General features: G+C 35.5%; 2 protein-coding genes across 2 annotated transcripts; both read right to left on the bottom strand.

Moving 5' to 3' along the window:
- Window positions 1-1,147: 1,147 nt before the first annotated feature.
- Window positions 1,148-16,214, bottom strand: LOC112523262 (protein PHYLLO, chloroplastic). The gene is made up of 21 exons (XM_025132785.1): window positions 16,152-16,214; window positions 15,653-15,757; window positions 15,390-15,584; window positions 14,776-14,874; window positions 13,606-14,172; window positions 13,209-13,433; window positions 10,759-11,055; window positions 10,527-10,594; window positions 9,752-9,910; window positions 8,414-8,539; window positions 8,195-8,326; window positions 7,971-8,088; window positions 5,653-5,808; window positions 5,253-5,495; window positions 5,008-5,175; window positions 4,593-4,736; window positions 3,511-3,972; window positions 2,807-3,100; window positions 2,564-2,721; window positions 1,688-1,795; window positions 1,148-1,602 (listed from the first exon to the last, which is right to left on the bottom strand). Exons 1-21 carry the CDS (start codon window positions 16,152-16,154, stop codon window positions 1,350-1,352), a joined length of 4,080 nt encoding a protein of 1,359 aa, XP_024988553.1. The 5' UTR covers window positions 16,155-16,214; the 3' UTR covers window positions 1,148-1,349.
- Window positions 16,215-18,967: 2,753 nt separating this feature from the next.
- On the bottom strand, window positions 18,968-20,179 carry LOC112523263 (protein PHYLLO, chloroplastic-like). The gene is made up of 3 exons (XM_025132786.1): window positions 20,029-20,179; window positions 19,733-19,930; window positions 18,968-19,336 (listed from the first exon to the last, which is right to left on the bottom strand). Exons 1-3 carry the CDS (start codon window positions 20,176-20,178, stop codon window positions 19,091-19,093), a joined length of 594 nt encoding a protein of 197 aa, XP_024988554.1. The 5' UTR covers window position 20,179; the 3' UTR covers window positions 18,968-19,090.
- Between the last annotated feature and the right edge of the window lie 2,612 nt (window positions 20,180-22,791).

Genomic DNA, 22,791 nt, shown 5'->3' with positions numbered 1-22,791 from the left:
GACCAATATTGAATATTTCTAAAGTTAATTATATTTTTAATGTTAATATAAATAAAAAATAATATATGTTTAACGTTAATTATATGTGTATATGATAAATGTAATATTTAATTTCTATTAAATACACATCCGCCTCATGTTTGTCATTGATTTCTTGAATTATTCTAATAAAACTTATATTTAATCGACTAAAAAATACAATAAAAAACTGAGTCCATGTAATGATCTTATATCCACTTTTAAGTTTTATTTATTACGATAATTATTTTTGTATATATTTGTCAGTAACAAATTTATTGTTTTCAATAAAACCATAAATTTAAATTAATTTTTAATTTTATGTTATGGTAGTTGTGCAACCACTTCAAATTTTTTTGGCTCTGTTTTCAGAGACGTGCCGTATAAAAGGGAGGAGGAGGTGCAAATCTGCTAGGGGGTGTTGCAGAGACGATGTTCTAGTTGTGTGGTGGTCTCGATCGCAGGGGCGAGGAGATGGCAAATAGATGGTTAAAGGAGGAAGAAACAAAAGAAAAACCGGAGTAGGACAGAAGAGAAAGGCAACAAGATAGGGGAAGGGACGTCAAAGGACAAAATGTCCCTCACTTATCGGAAATCTTATGCATATTAGACACAAACAACAATGGAATAACAATTTTTTTAAAATTAATTCAAAATGGAGAATAATTTTAAAAATCGTAAAAAGAATTACATTTATCTTCTACAGATTTTCTATTTCAAAGACAAAAACATTAATTATATTATTACAATAATTGTAAATGTAATAAAAAATTATTTCTCTTACATAAACATTTAATATCAAAGTTCCGTAACACCAAAATCAATAAAACTGGTGTAAAATTTGATGTAAACAATAAATCTTCTCCAATGGATAATACCAAACATTACACATAAAATATAAGAATCTAGGTATATTTATTTTTTATTTTTTTTATTAACCTGGATATCCAACCCGCTATGCGAGTTGACTAATCTCAAGACGACCACCTGCTTTGCAGATAGCCCGGAGTCGGTATATTTATTTTAATCTTCTCCGATTGATGTAAATGAATCAAATTTGGTGTCCCCGTTTGGATGGTTGTGGAAAGTAGAGGGGTAAAATTTAAAATTTGTGCAGAAAATGTTTGCATCAGCACCAATTCCATGGTGCTCTCTAATAACCAAAACCGTAAAGGCAAGGAGAATTGAATCTAGCATCAATCAAACTGTCCCTAGCTCCTTTGGAGAATTGCATTGTTGATGCCTTTTATTCTCAAGCCTACAACATCAACTGAACCACAAATTTATGATCAACGTACCAACGTTTGTGTATTTGCTGCACCATGTCTTGTTCATGGATCGAGCACGTTTACTCTTGTAAGAAATTGTCTAATCGAGTGGATTACAGGAAGTGGATTCTCTATATGAACAGCATGCCCACAATTAGGAATCTCGACCATTGTATACGGATGTTTGGCTGAACCACCTTCTCTCGTGCCAAGTTTTGACCACATACTCTCGCCAATCGTCTTAAATTTCTTGTCTTTCTCACCAACTATAAGCAGAAGAGGAGATTTGTTGTGCTTCAGCTCTTCCCACAAGGACCTATCACAACAAGCAGAACTTTTTTAATTCTGAAGAAATTACCATGTTTTTGTTGGAGAGATTTATTTGATTAATAGAAACATACGGTTGTCTTCCAATACTAAGGTCAGACAGAGATTTTGCAAGAGCCTGCACATCATTATGTTTCAAGCGGCTAGCAACTATGCGGTCAAACTGTGGATGGCTTCTTAAGCTGTATGATGCATAAATCACAATCACAATTTCAGATAGATGTATATTTGCAGGGGAGGTTCAAATGAAAACGGTAAATATTTTTGAGAATTGAGAACCAACTATTCACGATGATTGAATGTCTGTCTATTCACAATGAAAATACATCATATTCATATGCACGATATTCATGATGAATACTATCATTGATTATTTAAAGTTATTCATCCGTGGCAGGGAGGTAGCCACAATCCTTGCACGCCATGGCGAGGACGTGGAGTTTTTCAAAGCATGGCATAATACGACAACTTTGTATGTCATATATAGAATTATATACATGTACATATGTTTTCTATATATCATTAATCAAATAATGATATTAAAAAATTACATTCATATTAGAAGAACAAAAATCATGTATATTATTATTATAAAAATAGATGTTGATTAAATATTCAACATAGAACTTAGAAGGATTAGATAATTCTATAAAAGTGTAAAATCTAAAGTTAAAAGTGTAAAAACACAAAAGCGAAAAGAATTTAAAACTTTTTTTTTTGAAAAGTCACGCCTTGTAAAAATCGCACGCCATGGCTTACAGAAACGCGGTAGGCCTTATCGTAACCGTGGAAACGCGTCTTACAGCCATATCACACCATGGCGCGCCTTTTGGAACACGGATCATGAATAATAACATGAAATATTTGGTTCTCAGGTTCTCAAAATATTTATGGTTCTCATTTGAACTTTGCATATGGTAACGAAAGCAGCTCTAAATTTGTAGACAAACCTTCTCCATAGCTCTCCAGAATACCATGTCTTGATGAATAAATCCAGGCCATAGGAAAAAAGCGCACATGCTAAGAAATCGTCTTTAACACTGCGAACCTTTCTCTTTACCTCATCATCTAATCCAGGGCTTCCAGATATTATGACAACTCCTTTTACCTACAAAAAGAACAAGGGAAGGAAAAATCATCATGGAAAATCTATCACAAAATGTAATTCAGAGCACAGATATCTGTTTATGTACCATCATACTACATCTCAACGCCATGAACAAAGTGATCCTTGCTCCCATGGAGTACCCAACAACTGTGACTTTTCTAGTGGTTAGAAGAAGAATCAGCTTGTGTAGCATCTCTGCAACTACCTTTACTGACAGATCAACTCGATGTGCCACATCATTGCCAGCATGCATTTTTGAACCCCCATGACCAGGAAGGTCAAAAGCAATACATCTTGAAGATGCTGACATGGCCTTCATGATGGGAATCCAGTCTTCACTAGTCCCAAGGAAGCCATGAAGAAATACAACAACATTATTCTGCATCAACAAAAACCATTAAATTGTGTTTTTCACCATGCAACTACAAAACACGACTTCTTTTTATATTTGGCTAAAAATTAATTTCAGTTGTTTTAAAAAATAAACTGGTGATTCAAATAAAATAATAAAATATTTTCTTAGTTTTTATGATTAACCTGGATAACCAACTCGCTAATCCCAAAACGACCACCTACTTTGCGGGTAGCCCGGAGTGACCGCATTGGAAGCTCCATGGCCACAAGGGGATTTTTATTCCTCCTTGGATTTGAACCTGGGACCTCGAGCCACTTTTGACCTTTGGAGCCCAAGCTCAAACCAATCAGGCACCACCCTTGTGGTTTATTTTCTTAGTTTTTATGTTTGAGCATGAAGAGCATAAGCTACAAGAAAGGCAGAAACTTCCTTACATTTCTTTCCTCTCCGAGCTCTTGCACATTGATTGAAAATGCTACACCCTCCACATCCACCCTCAACTGATAATTCCGAACTTCCTCTGCTTTGAAACTTCGGATTACTGAGTTGTGATTAATATTGCAATTGTGCAATGTCTGACCAGCATAAAAAACAGATGCTTCCACAAAACCGTTGCATGCATTACGACTTATACGCAATGACTCGGTGATTATATCTTCTTTGAGCCATCGGTATGTTCCAAGACCATGGGCCACGGCTGCTGCAGGTTCCTTATTCATTGTTTTGCAAATATCTGCATTTTGCATTTCAAGATAGCAAGAAAATTGAATGTAAGCGGACAAAGCTAATCCAGTTTCAAACGCAGCACTGACAACAGCCATTTTCCCCTGCTGCTGTGCCCATCTTGCAATAAATGCAGCCTTTTCGAATCCGCCAACAAAGCTTGGTTTGATAACCTGGAAGGACGAGTTCATCCGAGTTAAAAGATCCATGTTGCACATTCCTTATAGAAGGATGGAGAACTATGCAACTGAACTTTCATGGATTAGAGTGCATTTGGTACGTGGGACAAAACAGGTTAAAACAAAAATTTACCGTCCCACGTTTGGCACGACAATAGACCCGGACAGAACATGGCTGAGTGGGAGAAAAATGAAGTTCTTTTGTTCCACGAAAACTAGGTGGAACAAAAATCAGGGACATGGGGCAAGATAGCTAAATTACTAAACAACCCATGTCCTATGATTAATTCACATCAAATGATGAGAATTCATTTCAAAAGTTTTGTGGAAGTGTTGTATATGTGATAAAAAAGAACACCTGTACCACTAAAGAGGGATAACAAAAGCAAGGAAACCATTTCTGATCGGATTTGTAACGAGTATGAATTTAAATTTTCCTTCTTTTGCGCAATGCTCTCTTCCGTGGTTACAATAGTATTCTACTGGAAATCAAGAGACTCTATTAAAATAAGAAGCATATAGAGACACATAAGAGCATAATGGAATTTGTTTTCTTCTTGAAGAGGTATGCTAACCTACAGATAGGGAACAGTTTTAAGGTGTTCATTACTTACAACAGCAACAACTCCATTGTGTGAGAATCTAGCAAGTATTTCAAGAGGATTTTCTTGGAGATTGTCAATGGTTTCATCCAGGGCCACAGGTAAGCCACTTTCTTCACAAAACTTAATTATATCATCTTCATCATTTACAGGTTCCTGAAATTTGGCAAGTTGATAGACCGAGTAAGTAGAGGGTGATAATAAACACACGCATCATTAAATATATACACAGTTACATACACATAGTACATACACATACATATGTGCACATACATACACACATATGGTGTATAGTTCAAGGAATGTACTAATAATTTTTATTTAAAAAATACACATCTATTTTGAAAAAAGTGAAGACACGCCATCATGAACGAATAGGAACGGAGAACTGCTTATAGAACAACTTCACAGTTGCTATAGAGGATACCTCAATATACTGCAGTGCACAGTCTTTCACATGGGAGCCAAACCGAAGAGCTTCATCAAAGGACCATTTTCGGTTTGCATCAACACGAAGTTGAATATGGAAACCAACCTTCTTCCTTATTTCTTGAACAACTGCAGCATCTTCAACAGGATTGGCTCTACGTGCCACCTGTGAGGATAGCTATTATGACAACCATTTACTAATATGGCCTCATAACAGTAGAATCAACAAAACTTTTTGCTTACTTTTAGTTTGATTGCAGTAAAACCCTCCTCAACGAGTGTATCTGCAAGATAAGCAACTTCTGCAGGAGTTCCATCAGAGTCAATAAGGGCACATATCTTAATATGTGATGACCTTCCAGCATATTCTTCTTTAGCAGCAAGTGGATGAAGCATGTTTAACATAGTGGAACCTTCTGCTGCAGCTATAGCATTGAGAATTGCCATCTCCAAACCACATCGAACACTGGGAAGAAGTGAACCTGGCTATATGTCATGCAAATAAAACCATTCAAAATTTTAACAAACTAAAAATGTAGTTTTCCAAGGAAATTAACCAAAACATCCCTAATTCCTTATTCCGATTATTGCTCTTTAGCTGTTATCAGTACCACAAATACAAGATGAAAATTCTTGTACATACTGGTATTCCTAAGTTGGTCCATATCCAAGAAGAGAACGATCCTCTTAGAAGAGGAAGGGATGAATTCAAGACAGCTCCTCCCATGACATGAGTAAGAAATTGAAGTTGCTCCTCTGCATCTAGCAAATTTTCCTTGTGAATCCCAATAGGTGCTACCTGTGCACAATAACTACTGAGAAATAACCTTACAAATAAAAACAGAAGTAATATAGCAGACTTGCATTTGTATTCAGTATTTACCATATTAGTCTTCATCTAGGTAGCGGATAACTTTAAAATCTATATACGTAAATGAATATGTAAGTCCTTCACTTGGTTGGCTTGGAGAAACACATATTACGAAAACCATTATTTTGAGGTATGTACATGATCTTTGGGAATTACATCTTGCGACTTCTCCCTGAAGCTCTCCCTCTGGCTTAATATTGTCAAAGGAGTTGATCAGTTTATGGAACTAGTTTGTTCTCCTGCTTACTTGCTCATCTCAACTAATACTTAGGAGTTGGGGTCGATCTTGGCATTTTATAGGCCCAGGGCATTGTAAAAAAGAGAGCTTTCAATAAGTATGATAACAATCTTAACATTGTGTTCTCAAGTTTGGGAAGGAAAGAGAAGAAAAGGGAAGTCAAAGAAAAGAAAAGAAAGAAAATTTTTATCCGTGTTCATGAGAGTGAAGGGAAAGGAAGGAAAGAAAATAAATTTTCATGTTCTTAAACAGGAGAAAGGAATGGGAAGATGTGATTTTTACGAATATACCCTTATTTATTTTTATAGTGGAATGTAATTGATTGGTAGATGTGTAACTTTATAAATATTTTTTATTATTATGAATTCTTTCCTTTCCTTCCCTTACCTCCCACATTTAGGAGGAAAGATTTTGGAGGAAAACCAACAATATTTTCCTTGTCCTTTCCTTTCCCTCGTTTAAAAACTCGGGAACACAATTTTTTTTCTTTCCACCCTACTTTCCTTCCCTTTCCCTCCTTTCCTTCATAAAAACAGACTCGGGAACACAGCGTGAACGAATGCTTTTCATCATCAAGAGTAAACTTCAGTACAAAAATACTAATACTAATTATTTACTCATTGAAACCAACAAATGATTTCTAGCAGATGCAGTAGAACATATGGTTTGCAGACAGCACATATATATAGCAGATAGCAAATGTATATGAACATACTGCATCAACCACCATCAGCATATAGCATATTCGATATTGCATTAGTATGAATGTATTACATATTGATATTGCATTCATATATTTCAACGCATAACATATTGCATTGGTATGAACATATGATTCATGAGCCAACATATGACATATGTCGACATATAGCATATGATAATTCTTATACTCCATTTTTAATACATCAGCAACCACACATAGGTATGGGTATGCATAGACGGAGGTGTTAGTAAATATATATCGACATGTTAATAGCAAATGCAAGGGATACTCTGTAGTAACCTGTTACATACTCTGAGACATTGATCAGTCTATACTTACATTCTAAGATCAAAATAGAAGCTTGTGTAAAGACCAATATACCCTAGGTGTTAAGAGCTTTTTTTTTCTCTATGCAAGCTTAGACAATCAATTCCCCAACCCACCCTTCTCGTTTAATTAGAAATGGATACCTGTGGACTACCCCATAAATGGGATTTTTTCATCTTTTAGACTCAAAAATTTCACGAAGAAAGGTCATGGCTGGTGGTTGACAAGTGCAGTACTGGTATAGTCCTACACAACCAAACAGATAGCTGAAAAACAAGCAACAATTTGCTAACCAAGTGCCTGGTCCATGAAACAAATGAAATAACCTCTATAAAACTATTCATGAAAACACCAACAAGAAATAGCCATTAAGAATCTTAGTTGAATTTTACACCCAAATTACATTAGAAACACAAAATAAGAGACATGTTTTATATTTAGCACCAAAAGATCAAGTGATGACAAGAGAAGGATATATATCCCAACTGAGCAATAATTACCATTTACTATTAGGACTGTAATTGTTCCAAGAAAGAGGAAGACCGCCACATTAGTCCATTCTTTGATGTATTATAGTCAAGATGAAGTTCATTGTTTCTACTTCCAAAAAGTAGGCAAGTTTCTAGTGATATCGTGAAAACTGATATTAAGAAAGAAGAAGTAAATAGATGGATGTTTTCTTAGAGATGACATTTAGGTACCACTCCACACATCCATCATTATATGAACCATCGTTGAAATGCACAGTTCAAAGCAAAGAACAAATCACAATCATACCATGCTGCAACAACACAAATAAGGTGAAAGACGAGATAAATTTACCTCCCCAATTCCAGTGCTTCCATCTTCAAGATACAAGGTTAGCACAAAGCCTTCTCTGCAATGTGTGGAATGGTCATTACTAACAGAGGTTGTAGTTGGTGGAGCGCAGAGCTGAATTCTGTCATAATAATAATTTGTACAGCTTATTATAAATCATAATAGAATGGTAACAACTTGCAGATCTTCAAAAACCCTTTGTACTAAAAAAGAAGTCAAGAGCCGACCTGTACTGAAAATACTCCAATTTACGAACTTTAATTGGCATAGAACCATCTGAGGAAGAATTGAGAACCGAGTGCTGTGAAATGGTGGATAAAGCATGACCTGCTGCTTGACATGCAAATTGTTTCAAATTACTGGGAAGGGAAAGAGATGGAGTCAGCAGCAGATATAGATGAGTATATCGAACATCGTCAAAACAACAAAAGCGAGGCTGTTGCAACCTGTGGAAGTTTGCATTGGCATCAATGGAACTTTCAACTTCTATCACACAGTCTTCTTCTTCCTGTTCAGATCTTATTAGAGCATTTTGCAGCTCAACTTTTGTGTGGACTTGTACATGCTTCACACTTCACAATAGTCATTTAGGTATCATGTTAGCAATCAGAAAATGACTAAATTATGACAAATTAGCAGCAGACTCCTACAAATACTGATGATTACAACTTTAGACATAATACTATTTAATGTCATTAGTCAAATGTTCAGACTCAGTCTTCTGCAGATCGATATATCGCTGTGTAGTTGATCCTACATCAGCACTTTCCCTAGTTTTGTGTTACTTTTCTGTTCATTCCCTGTTCCCCCCCCGTTTCTATCTTTTATGTTCTTGTGTTCTACTGGAGCTAAGTTGTGAGTTTGAAATTGTATAGTGATTTAATATGCTAGAGAACTGATTACCAGATTACTGGAGCAACAAGCAGCCGCAATTCGGCAGCAACAAGCAGTGGTTGAATAACTCCAACATGCACCTTACAAGTGATGGGGAACTAAGAGGAGATCCTAAGAGATATCATATGTTAGTTGGAAAGTTGAATTATCTTCTGGTGACACATCCTGATATTGAATACTCAGTCAGCGTAGTCAATTAGTTTATGTCATCTCCGATCATTCATCATTCGGCAAGATTAAAGCAAACTCCTTTTTTTGTTTTTTTGGTTAACCGTGGGTTTCCGGGCCAGCTTACGTGCACCCAGATGAAAGAAAACTTTGTGTTACTTGAAAGGAGCACCAGATGTGGCTTTGTGTATGCAAATCATGGACACAAGCATACTGAATGTTTTCAGATGCAGATTGGGCAGGTTCCAAAATGGATAGAAGATCCACTTCAAGATATTGTATAATTGTTGGAGGGAATGTCTAATGGAGAGATAAGAAGGCAAAATGTTCTCATGATCTAGAATAGAGTACTAGGAAGATGAGTTTATTACTGCTGATTCAAGAAATACGACAATATTTTCCAGATATATTATCATCATTGACATTTTATAGGGCATAGCAAATGCAGTGGTTTCCCATTTCAAGCATATTATCGAAGCATTGTGTATTAAATGTTCTTAGTTTTCTGACAATGGTATGGCTAATTTCCGAGTCTTATCGAAAAGCATCTCATGATATATATATGCAAATCATATGTCTATAATTGCCACAGGGCCAATGAACATGTGAAAATTTTCATATATATATATATACATATATCTAATTACTAACAGGAACTTGTATAATTTATAAGATCGCAAGCCAACAAATGTTGAGAGATAATAGGGGGGTAGGAGTCTTACCCATGTGCAACACATAGGTTCTGAATTCCGACATTGTGAGATGTGTAGAAATATTGATTCAATATTTCTTCTTCAGCTCTATTTGCAATGGGTAGAAGACTGAAAATTGCACCACCATGGTTGTTGTTCACAAGTATGGTCATCTTTTTCCGTAAGATCCTTCAAGAACAGAACAGGCATTTGAGATCTTAGAAAATGGATGAGCTATGTGGGACCCTCTGTTATCCCAATATATGCAACATTGATAGTCAAGTGAATCACATGATCAGGAAACTGGAAATATCCTATAAGGGTCATAAATTCTCGTTGATTCATACAAGTGAAATAGAAATAAATAACCCATGACAAGAACATAGTTGTTTTATGTGTAAAACAAATACATTATACATTCACATAAGCTTATGGTAACCATCAGTTTTTTCATGGAACCTATTTTGTTACATAAAACATGCAACAAAACGTGACACTAGGCAAAAGGAACAAAATAAGTTGCATCTGAAGAATGGTTCAGAAAATATTCTCCACATACCCTTGCAAACTCTCAACTAAATCAAAAAGATTCTCAATACTAACCTAAGAGACCCTCGTACACTTTGTATCTTGATCTAGCCTCAAACCTTATAGAGGACAAAAACTAAATTTTCTGATTCAAACACACAAAATTTTCTATCAATAATCCACGGATCATAGATGCCCACCATTAAGAAAATCTAGCCTCACTACTGTAGGCCTCAAAAATAAACAGAAATGAAATTTGACATATATAGGATTTTACCTCTGTTTCAGAAGTGCCAATCCATTGGTATCATGCAATAGGGAGACATCTCCAATCACACAAACCACCTGAATTCAAAATGGGGAAAAATTAAATAACAAAGGAAAAAGCAGTTATAAACACTGTTACTTTTTAACTTCAGAAATCATTCAGAAGCAACAAAAACATACAAACACCAAAAACATGACCGGAAATTAGTATCGAAACTATTTTAATATTTTCAGATTCTCACTCTTTTTTTGTGGCCCACAGCAAAACCAATGGCAGTGCTGAGTAAACCATCAATACCACTGGCTCCTCGGTTCCCAGCCACTTGTATCCAGCGGAATGGAAATCCTGAAGTTAATGAGGTATCGCCACCTGCACGTGCTCCTAGGCTACTCCCATACATGTCTGCATCTCGTATTGGCATGCTATTTCCTATGAACATCGTAGATCCATAGTCAAGAGCATCTGAAGTTATGTATGCAACATATGGCTCACTCAAGGAGTTCTCTGAATGTATTAGAAATGACATCTCCCACTCAACCTACAAACATGAAAACACAAGATAGTCCAAAAAACATGGAGATAGAAATGACATCTCCCACTGAACCTACGAAAATGAAACCACGAGATAGTCCCAAAACACATGGAGGGCCACAAGTAGAGCTGCAAATCTCATGATCCAAGCAACAAGAATTATGGAATAATTTTTTTGATTTCAGGTACAGGACAAAAGGGATCAGAAAATGAATGCAGATTAATCCCAAATAATAATATGTTTCTCAATAAGCCACCACTTTAGGTGATTCGCCACCTATAAACAATATTATGAAACTAAACTAGATGACAACATCCAACTAGATGCATTGACTATAGAGGGTATCAAGATGTTCAAGATTATAAAGTTCTCTTATTTGCAAGATTTATGGTGGCAATGAAATGAAAATGGCACAGAAAACACCCACGAACACATAAGAGACGTAGTTGAACATGAAGGAAAGCGTTCTTCCGGTTATGCAAGGGCAGATACCTCATCAAATAGTATTTTTCCATGTAATATAAATGCCATTATATTAGATTCTTCAAGAACATGTACTAGAAATATGCTCTTCTCTAACAAAACCCTTTTAAATAGCTTCATGCTATGCATATGAAGTGCTAAATTTTGTTATACTCACTCGACATGCTTTAGATGATTTGTACATAACTTGTGAACTCACTTCCAACACATGTACGTTGGGTGTCAAACTCTCGTTAACATTTGTTGCAACATGCAGGCGAGTTGCCTGAGACTTGGGTAGTCGCATACCCTACTCTATGTAACTTGTAAGCGACTTTGAAGTCGTGTCACATAAACCAGGTAACCTGCAAGCGACTTGCCAAGTAATCCAGAAGTTGCATTCGTGCACCAGACTGGAGACAGCATAAATCACATCTGGGGCTCAATGGCTCATTTGTTTCCTTAGAACACACACATCTCAAATATCTTTCCATTTGTCTCCTCTGTCTAGTTCGAAGTGATAGGTTATTTGCGTTTTATGAGCATTTGTTGGGTCTCGACTTTTGGTGTGGGCAATAGCAGAGCATTCATTGGCGATGGTCTGAAGGTTTCTTGGGGCTCCGTTGTCATGTTGAAGGGTTGAAGTCTCTGAACCACACTCTACTTTGTGCAACTTGTATGCGACTTTGCAGTCTTGTGCATTGCATACAATAATTTATTGGGCAAACAATAATTTCTCCCCAACATGAAGTGTTCTATGAGTTTACTAATTACTAATCAATTCATTTCAGGGTATTACACGATCATAGACATGTCCAATCTCCTATTCTCAGAACTCCAATGATTTTATGAAGATTCAACTTGAAATGGAATGCCTAATTCTATATACATCATGGATTCAGTCTTCTAGGCATTTGTGCCTGTAGCCAAGTCTAGGCAATTAAGCATGTATCCAAGTTTTTGGAAAATTAACTGTCCTCATACTGAACAACTAATGATGACCTAAGTAGCAAAAGCGACAATACTAAGCAACTTCGTCTTTCCTTTTTGAGCTCAACATCCAAAAAGATAAATATACATTTATCAGGTATATATATATATATATATATATATATATATATATATATTAACTTGGGTAACTACCATCAATACCAAAGCAGAAGATTGAAAATGAATTTGACATGCCATGCCCCTAGAAAACTCCCATTCATGTGCAATACAATCATGCTGACACATACAGTTACCACAAAACCATATAAAAGACCATCATATCACGCATTAAATATTATTGTATAAATAACTGACTTATCTTAATGCTAGTTTAGTCAAGCCATCCAAGCCAAATTGCAAAACCTCTTAGCCAAGTTTGGGGTGATTGAATGCTAACTGAATAGGGAATTGTCCTAATCAAAATCTAATCATGTTAACACGGTGCACAAGAAATCCCTAATCACAAATACGTTATCATAGTGGTTACTGTATCTTTTTTTTTTTTTTTTGGGGGGGGGTGGGAATTCATGGCTCCTATCCAGAATTAGCATGCATATGATTGTCACCTTGTGTACTAAGCAGCTAAGCCTTTGAAAGTATCTACAATAATGTTTGCTAACATGGGCATGGAGAGGAAAATAACAAATAAACTTAGAATTGAAGATCGTACAAAAGCATCAAACCCAAATAAAAAAAAGAATAGATACCATCATGTTTATTGAACACAGGAAACTGGTCCATTTGGGGTTGATGTGGGTTGTGCAAAATCTCAGCACACAATCAGTAAACTCAGTAATAGGACTTTGAATCCTATGTGTTATTATATGTGAGGGATCATGACGACTAGGATGGTTATCAACCAATATATATGAGCATGGAAAGCAATCTTCTAGCATCTGTGAAACGCGTTTGCTTGTTATCCGGCTTCCAATCTGTAATCAAAAGTATAAAGCCATCAAAAGACCAACATATTAAGTTGACCAGTATATTTATTAAGATAAGCACAAATCAGACCTTAGCAGTCTGATCTCAGTCACCAAAATATATGCTGGTAAAATTTTACTAATAACTTTCATAGAATAAATAGATAAAGCCAAAGTACACCTGAACGATAACATCTGGCTTTATCCACTGTCTGACTTCAGCACAAAGTAGAGAATGATCCAGATGGTCAACAAAAAGAATAGCTTCATTAAGTTTGGAAAGAGAACTCGTATACTTTCTCAACCGTAAACCTGACAAAATATCAGCTACAACCGGCCAGCGAAGGTGTTTAGCCAAGAATAGAGCTGCCCATATGTCATCCTCCGTAAAAATTGCACCAATTAGTAATAGACCACATTTTGCCCCCTGAATTATACCCAAGACATCTGCTACATCACCATGATGATTGTTATGTGCAAAAGAGTTATGAGCTTTAATATAGTTTGTAAATGGTTCACCACTTGATACCCAATATTCTAATCCTTTCAAACAACTCTGACTCCAACTTTTTGGTGTACTTTCTAGTGGTTCCCTAAAAGGACAGTTGATATGAACAGGACCACAGGGTGAAGAAGTTGCATGATGTACAGCAGAGTCAAAGGTTGTAAGAACCATCCTGGCAGAGATATTGTCCATGGGTGCAGGAAGATTGAAGAAGTGCCTCACAAATGAACCAAAATGGTTAACCTAGCCAAAAAAGTAACCCAGTAAGAAGGTAAATGACTTAAAATATGAAATAAATAAATGACATCTGCTATGTAATCTGGACCAAATTAGTAATCAAATTGCAGAAGACCAAATAAAATTTCAGAAATTCTATTTTCTCAACAGCAAAATCAAGAAGTGAACAGTGACTGAATTCATTTCTCGTTACTACTTGCACTAACACAAGCCACTTGACTTTTATTTATAACTAATAACTAACCAACAAAGAAAATGCTAACTACAAAAGTGAAAGTACAATATTACCCTTTAAACTTGGATTCAAGTCACTTATAAACAACACCAATGATCAGCATTCTAATCTCAGACAGTAAGATAAGTTTCAGAAATCCAATAATCAAAAACAGTTGCAAAAGGTAAGTAGAAATCAGAAGAGAAATTCCGTTGTTGTTTGTGCTGAATAATCCGAGAAACATAAATAAGAAAATAAAGCAATAATTGAACAAATAGCTATGCTGAGTGTCTGCTTATCAAAGATGGCAAATCCTTAAAGTGGATGTTTTTCCAATTTTTCCGTATGAAATAGCAGAACTAGCAACTGTAGTACAACACTAACAATCAACTTACTTGATTGATTGCTTGGTTGGCTCCAGCATCCAGTAGCTCAGGGGGGCGATCTGCTGTGAGTAATAGAAGAGGCAAAAAATCTTGATAAGCTTCCACTACCTGCAAATTATGAAGTGTACAAGATTATGGAAAAAGGACTGGTATGGGAAAAAGGAAGTGTACACGATTATGAAGTTCATGTTGCTAGACTCACAGTTAATGAGTCTATTTTATTTGTTATCTTGATTTCTAGAATAAGCCGTGTTCGGTTGTCATTAGCCATCAATTACCATACTTTGTTGTTATCGTTTCTAGGATTTCCGCCACGATTAGTTTCTTATGCTACTATATAGTTTTTTTTTTTTTTTTTTTTTTTGTAAGTGTGTCCGGGCCAAAGCCCGACTAATCCCCGGCAATTTTTGGAGGCTAAGCATGGCCCCACTTTAAATGTCGCCAACACTCCCCTCCCAGGGCTCGAACTCGGGTTCATGACTATGCCATGCCCAAGCCTTTACCACTAGGCTGGAAGGTCTTTGACTGCTACTATATAGTTTGTAATCAATAAGTACACAAATTACCATATAAACTGATAATTCAGATATATGAAGCATACAACTATCATTTGATACACTTACAGCAGGTAGAAGATTTGAAACTGCAGTGCCTGATGAGGTTATAACCACAGCTGGTTTACGGGAACCTCTAGCATAACCAATAGCATGGAATGCAAGCGACCGCTCATCAAAGCATGCGATACAACTTGTCATAGGATGACAAGAAGCAGCAATGGCTAATGGAGAGGAGCGAGACCCTGGAGCTATACAAAAATACTACATGAAAATTAAGTTAGATTTTAACACCTTGATGAAGAAGCAAATACAATTTTTTACCATCTCACCGTCAAACCAAGTCGATAGCATTCTTCAACTATAAGTGATGCCCACAAGGTATTGATGTTTGAAGATTCTTCCAAAGAACAACTTATATCACGGAACTGATCCAGCTGTTTTGGGCAGAAATAAGGATTTTATACAAGGAAAAAAAGATGTAATATGCACAATTCTAACATTGGAAAAAGATTGTCAAAAACCTATTTAGATGCAGAAAGAGATAAGTGACTGACAGTAACTACTTGTTTTCTGAAAGCAAACATAAAAAATGCATATATGATGCTTAAATTAACCATTTAAATGTTGCATCAGGCAACAAAAAATTAATTCATCCTCCATTTGATGCATTCCGCACTTTATTCAACTTGTATTTGTCTTTGAAATGTAACCAGTTACTCAAACTGGCAAGCGGATATAAGATCAGAAAAATTATGCACCAGAATATATCAATCGACTCCATTACAAACTAAGGTCTTTCATGGCATATTAAACCCATAATCACCATACCATGTTATTGGAGATAGCGACAGTAGCTGAAAGTCTGAGGGAGAACTGATGGAATAATGAAGCATCTTCCTACAGGATAAGTGAGCTGTTAAGACGTAGCTAAATTTGCACATGAGATTAGAACAACACCAAGCAACATTGAAGTCAAATAATTACCAGGAATCAGGATAAAAGAGATACCAGTTCCATGTGCTCAAGGCAACCATCCCTCAGCAGAAGAGCATCTGTAGATACCTACAAGACCAGTGCCATCAAATGCATGACTAACATTAGCTCCTATTCAACTTGCTAGAGTGAAGAAATTTTCCCAGAAAACTAAAGCTGTTTTAAGCTCATTTAGCACACAAGTTGAGACCAAGTGCGTTTTATTAGTTTGAATAACGAATGCATGACTTCACTATATGCTGCAGATTATTCAGAAGTCCAAGTCATCTCAACACAAATTTTTTAGAGCTGATCTACATTCTCAATGATTATCTTCATTACATACCTAGAAAACATTTGTGATGAACATTAACTTGCCACCAAGTTTATAAGGATTGTGGCTTAGTGGTTGAGGTCCTGGGGGATGTGGTGAAAACATTTGTGATGAACATTAGCTTGCCACCGATTCCAAGCGTACACAACAATTGTGGCCACTGAGTTTATCAGGGCTGATTTCTTGCAGTCTCAGTTTGCCAGGATTAATCCAGGCATAGCCTGGGACACCCTTCCAAAAAAACATTCACTTGCCATTATGGGTTGTCAATTTCGGGTGCTAAAAGAGCTTAAAACAGCTTTAGTTTTTCTGGGAAAATGTCTTCACTCCAATGCATTGTATTGGAGCTAACTTAAGTAGTTTTCTTATTCTATGAACTTCTCTCATTTAATGTACCATTTTTGCATGTTTATCCCCCACCATGTTGAACCTTTTTAGAACAGCACTAACGCATTTGTTCAAGCATTCCTCTGCAATGGGCCTTGTAAGGGCTGTCCTAGAATAAAATTTTGTAAAAGATGACAAGTGTTCATATGAAATAAACAATCGAATCCTAGACTATGAGTGTAATTATTAAAACTAGTAATCTCTACAAACATTTAAACATCAAATCCTCACATTCATAAGTCTATAGCATTAACCTCAAGGTGGTGACCGATTGGTTTAAGCTCGGGCTGCAAAGTTCAAAAGTGCCTGGAGGTCCCAGGTTCAAATCCAAGGAGGAATAAAAAATCCCCTTGTGGCCATGGAGGTTCAAATGCGGTGACTCCGGGATACCCGCTGGTCGCCCTGGGATTAGTCGACTCGCATAGCGGGTTGGATATCCAGGTTAATTTAAAAAAAAAGTCTATAGCATAATACCAAGTGTCATAAAAGAGAAGAAGAAAAGAGATCATGGGATTGGAAGAGTCTTTTTTATAATATATAGCATGTACACTAGGGGAGAGAAAAAAACACATACAAGATTCTCTTGCTCTCTTTCATAGGGTAACATATGATATTTTTCCAACTTTTTTAGGTCAACTGTAAGTCCAATATTAGGTATTATAACCCCCTGAGTAAACTATTGCAGACGCAATTTTGCATGCATCATATTGTTTAAGAAACAAAACCTTGGAACTTAAATATCTTATGAAGAGTAAAAAGAGTTGACATGGTAAATGAAATTATTCCAGCCAATATGATAACAAAAGTGCTATCAGTCTAGAAGGAAATGCAATTGATCAAAGGAAGGTTGTTTCAGTCAGCAAGATTGTACATACCCATTTATATCTCTACTCAGTCCTCAAAATAAATGCCGAGTATAAGGGAATCTTGAAAAGGGGAAAACAACAAGGAAATGAATGAACTTAGATGGAGGTCGACATCAACAATTCAGTGCCATTATTGTTTGACTATAGGATGGACATAGTTTTAGAGCATTATTATCCTTTGATGTCGAAGCATATTTCAAATTAATGAGTGACCCTTATAACTAGCTTAAGATTGTTGCAAAACTGTAAGTAAATTTCAATGCATTCCAATATCTGATACAAAGAGGAAAAAATCAAACATTGGAGAGTAGAGACAATAGCCTCAGAATACCTGTTGTGAGATGGATAATAACATCAAAAGCATCTTCATATAAACAAAAGGAAGAGTCATCCCACGCTAGTGTTGCAGTTAATATGGATAGACCATCAGACTCGACTAGTTCTATCTGCAAACAATTTAAAAGTGTGAATGTATTACATACAATTTTACAGGAAACGATTTCTGATCGCTTTTAGATAAAACAGAAGCTGCAAATATCAAGCCTGTTCAAGGTATGTAGATATTGTGGGTGTTTATTGAATCATTGAGAACAAAGGTGGAAGTAAGTACAGTATAAAGCTTACCAGGGGAATGAACATGTCAAATGATCTATTCTCAAACTTGTCAGAAGTGTGGCCAAATAAACCATAAGCCATGAGATGTGCTGAATCAATGGACTGATATCTGCTAAGTGTGAAATTACCACTACAAAATTAGTATCACATAATATGTAATTGTCCCAGAAGCATCTTGAAATACAGAACGGTGAAAGCAACCATACAGGATCACTTAATACATACATATCCTTAAGTAGCACTTACTAAAGTTTCTGCACATTGTGTGATGATTCATATATATTGCCATTAAACAAGCATTTCAGCATATTGAGCATGAAAATGTAGCTTTTATACGGTGTAATAAGAAATATCATGTAACGGTAGAAGCCATAAGATCATGCTGAGCCTTTGCATCAGATGGTAAATTGATCTATCTTGCTTGACTTATATCCTAAAATGGAAATAGCACAATATCCTTGGAACAGCCCAAAAGGAAAGTTGCTACAAATGATTAGTAAAGAATGGAATGGTTAGATTCTGCAAGATACATTCAACAAATAATTTCCTGAGACCTTTAAATACAAAAACCACTAATATCAACAGAACGGAAATTACAAACATGGAATGAAACACATTAACCTTCTGAAAGGGATCTGCTCTGTTGAGGCAGAGCAGAAAGGACTCTTAATGTAAACTGCAGCACCAATTCCAAAAGTTCCACGAGTTCTACTAAATGACAGATACTTGGTCGTTGGCTTCTCAACACCCGTAGAAACAAAAAACTGAGGAAATACTCCTAGTGATGGATCTTGACTGCAAAACCAACTCAAAGCTCTTGAACCAGGAGATACAGCAATCTGCACATGGGATCAAACAAAAGGAGAAGATAACTTAATGCACCTGTTACACTACTCATATAGGACAGGTATGGTATCAAATTGTAAGATATATTTTAATTTTTGTACCATGAAGAGGAGTTCCTATTCTACTTTTACTATGTCAATCTGTCAGCCCTTTACCACCATGGCACCACCTCTAAGAACTTTTGAACATTTTATTTGAAAACACGGATGGTCCAGAAGATGTATCTTATAATAAACCGGGGCAATAATATTCGTTTCTTGATAAATTTAGTGGAAGTAGCATGACTTGCGCAATAGTCTAAACATTAAAACATCTCTAGTTATAAGAAATGCACTTCTTTTGCACAAATGTATTAGAACAATTTACTCGAATCAATTTAAAAAGAAAACCTGAAATCTGTAGATTCCAGCTTTAGAACAACGAGGTTTCAACTTCAATTCCTCAACGGCATCTTTAATATTTTCGAGCCCCAAATCCAGAGTCAATGCTGGAGGCAATGTACGCGTAATACAGGTAGCCATCAGGAGTTCCGCTTTGTCTGCTTCCAAGAACTTGATTTCTTTTTCTTGGATCGAATTTCGAACAATCTATACAAAGAGAAGCAGACATTAACAAAATCAAAGGCATTAAAAAGAGAAACAAGAAACAAAACAAGAAACAAAACAAGAAAATGCATAATTTAGACCTTGAAATTGGGACCATAATGACGCCGACCAAGGAATGTGAAACGGCGATGGGATGAGGGCATGGTGACGATGGTTTTACAAGACAGAAGAGTGATGGTTTGGGATTGTAGGATTGAAGAGGGAGAAGAACGTAGGTCGTTGAGATTCATGATGATTACCGTTAGGCTTGGAGGATAAGAGCATCCACAATGCTAGCTTATTATAATCAAAAGGCGAGGATGTCTGAACTGTGAAGAAACAATTTTTTAATTTATAATTATTAATATTACACATAGATGCAGGATTGGTCTCTTATGGTAATCGGGGATGCTAAAATACTCGAGTGACTTATTAACCTAACGTGAAATAACTTAATTCGAAATAACTCGATGTTTAATTGAATTGTAAAAATTTTAAATTGTAGGTATTGGGTTAATGTTGGGTTACTATTATTTGAACTCAACCTAACCCGATGAACCTGATATCCATTTACTTTTTAAATTTAATATGATTGTTGAATTTTTATTAATATATAGACTAAACAGTTACATTATCACGTACGCTATTCATATACATATTTTTTCAATCTATTCACATCTCTATATAACTCATTCGTATATATGTTCAGTAACTGTAAACATATATATGTAAATTGAGAAAATTAACTGAATGTGATATACGTAAGGAGTATGGATAAGTTATATCAAATTATTAATGATGAAAAAGAAATTATGAGTAGATAAATAATATATTCAATGTTAGAAAAATATTTTAATGTACCAAAGTATCAATCCGACCAACCTGTACGGTTTGGGTTGGGTTGGGTTGGGTTGCACTTTCATTTGGGTTGGATTGAGTTAAGATTTTTCAAACCGCAAGCATTGAATTGGGTTGTTCAAATGTTTTCAACACGATCAACCCAACCCATGAGCACCCCTAATGGTAATAATGTTGAAGAACTTTCCTTATGTCAATTTGAAAATAGCACCGAAGATAGTACCAACGTACACCAGATTAATTATTATATCAAGTGTACTTCATTGGGGGTGGAGATGAGATAAAAAGTGATCAAGAGTCTAGATCCCTTGTTATGCTTCTAACCTTAACTCTTAGGGGTCGTTTACCAAATACTTACTCGATAAGTGTTTACCAATAAAATTTAACACTATTATTTACTTACCGTGTAAGATTTTAGTACACCAAAACGACATCGCATGCAACAATTTACCCGGTAAGTGTTTACCGTGGTAAGAGTCGTCATCCTCACTTACCGGATAAGACTCTTGGTTCTTGTCTCACTCTTACCGGGTAAGATTCTTGGTCCCTACCATATTCATCTGATGAGGTAATGTGACGTGGTAAGCGCTTACCCAGGTAATCACTTAGTCTCACACGATCCTTTGTCGTCCCCTCCCCACCACATATATATATATATATATATATATATATATATAGCGGTAATAAGAAACGTAAGAAGTGAATTGAACCATTGATCACTTTTAATCTCATGTTCACTCATGAATTGCGCTTTATAATGTAATTGATTTAGTGCATCTCGGTACACCTCATTAGTGTTGGCATTCAATTATGATTGATTCAAGTGTGAAGATCTCTTCCTACGCTTCTTACCATAAATTCACTTTTCACCGAACCCAACCCACATATATATACATGTACATATATATACATGTACATATATATATATATATATATATATATGCATATGTGTGTGTGTATGGTGAGAATAAAAGTCATAGTTAGATGGTACGAAATGATCTCCACCCTTAAACCAATCCTAATTGAAGATCAACGGTAATGAGATGTATCAGATCAATTCTCGTATCAAATGCAATTCATAGGAAGGGGTGAGACTAAAAGTGATCAAGATCATTTCTTACGTTTTTTTTACCTTAACTCCATCATTCATGTATATATAGGGCTGGATTTCGATGAGGATGAGAGTTAAGGTGAGAAGTATAAGAATGGATCTCCACCCTTAAATGCACATTAAGATTAGATGCACCAAGATGCATCTGATTAATCCTCATATCAAGTGCGATCAATGAGTAAGTTTGAGATTATAAGTGATCAAGGGTCCAAATAGTGCGATTAATGGGTGATTTTGAGATTAAAAGTGATCAATAGTCTAAATCTTTTCTTATGATTCTCACATTAACTTTCTTACTCACGTGATCAATAGTCTAAATCTTTTCTTATAAACATGTAAGCAAAAAGTTAAATTATGTAATGTATATATAAGTTAAATTAACACACACACACACACACACACATATATATATATATATATTTATTTATATATACAGTGATATATATATATACTATCTTATAAAATAAATTTAGTAAAAGTCTTAAAGTGTTAAAATACTAAATGACCAAAATACTCTTTATATATTTTTTTCACCCCCTCCTCTCCTCACATGCACTCACCCTCTCACAACGGATTTTTTTAAAATTATAATTTTAAATTTACATTTTATACCCCTATAATTAGTTAATTAATTTACTTTACGTCCTTTATTTTTAAATGTTTCATTTAAAACCTTTATCGAATTAATATACATAATCGTATATCAATTAAAATATGTTTTAAAAATACATTTTTATTTTAACAAGAAAGAGGGTAAATAGTTTTCTTAAATAGTTGAAATTTCATTCTAAAACTCATTTTTTTTGTCTTTTCATGGCTTATGATCTGTTAACTTTGTAGTTTTCTTTATTGGTTTTAAGTGTTTATCTTAAAACTCAAGTTTCTTGGTTCTTTG

The sequence above is a fragment of the Cynara cardunculus genome (genome assembly GCF_001531365.2).
Source record: "Cynara cardunculus var. scolymus isolate 2C chromosome LG 12, CcrdV1, whole genome shotgun sequence".
Classification (NCBI taxonomy): domain Eukaryota; kingdom Viridiplantae; phylum Streptophyta; class Magnoliopsida; order Asterales; family Asteraceae; genus Cynara; species Cynara cardunculus.
The sequence above is the reverse complement of the archived record's forward strand: the minus strand, read 5'-3'. Positions and strand labels throughout refer to the sequence as shown.

What these genes read in the sequence shown, in the direction of transcription:
- LOC112523262 (XM_025132785.1), bottom strand. An exon ending in GTGCACTGCAGTATATTGAG is followed by an intron (nt 4,737 to 5,007) that starts GTATCCTCTATA and finishes GCCAAATTTCAG; the next exon opens with GAACCTGTAAATGATGAAGA. An exon ending in CTTAGTATTGGAAGACAACC is followed by an intron (nt 1,603 to 1,687) that starts GTATGTTTCTAT and finishes TTGTTGTGATAG; the next exon opens with GTCCTTGTGGGAAGAGCTGA.
- LOC112523263 (XM_025132786.1), bottom strand. Translation starts at nt 20,178, where the DNA reads ATGAATCTCAACGACCTACGTTCTTCTCCCTCTTCAATCCTACAATCC. An exon ending in ATTATGGTCCCAATTTCAAG is followed by an intron (nt 19,931 to 20,028) that starts GTCTAAATTATG and finishes CTCTTTGTATAG; the next exon opens with ATTGTTCGAAATTCGATCCA. An exon ending in CTGGAATCTACAGATTTCAG is followed by an intron (nt 19,337 to 19,732) that starts GTTTTCTTTTTA and finishes TCCCATGTGCAG; the next exon opens with ATTGCTGTATCTCCTGGTTC.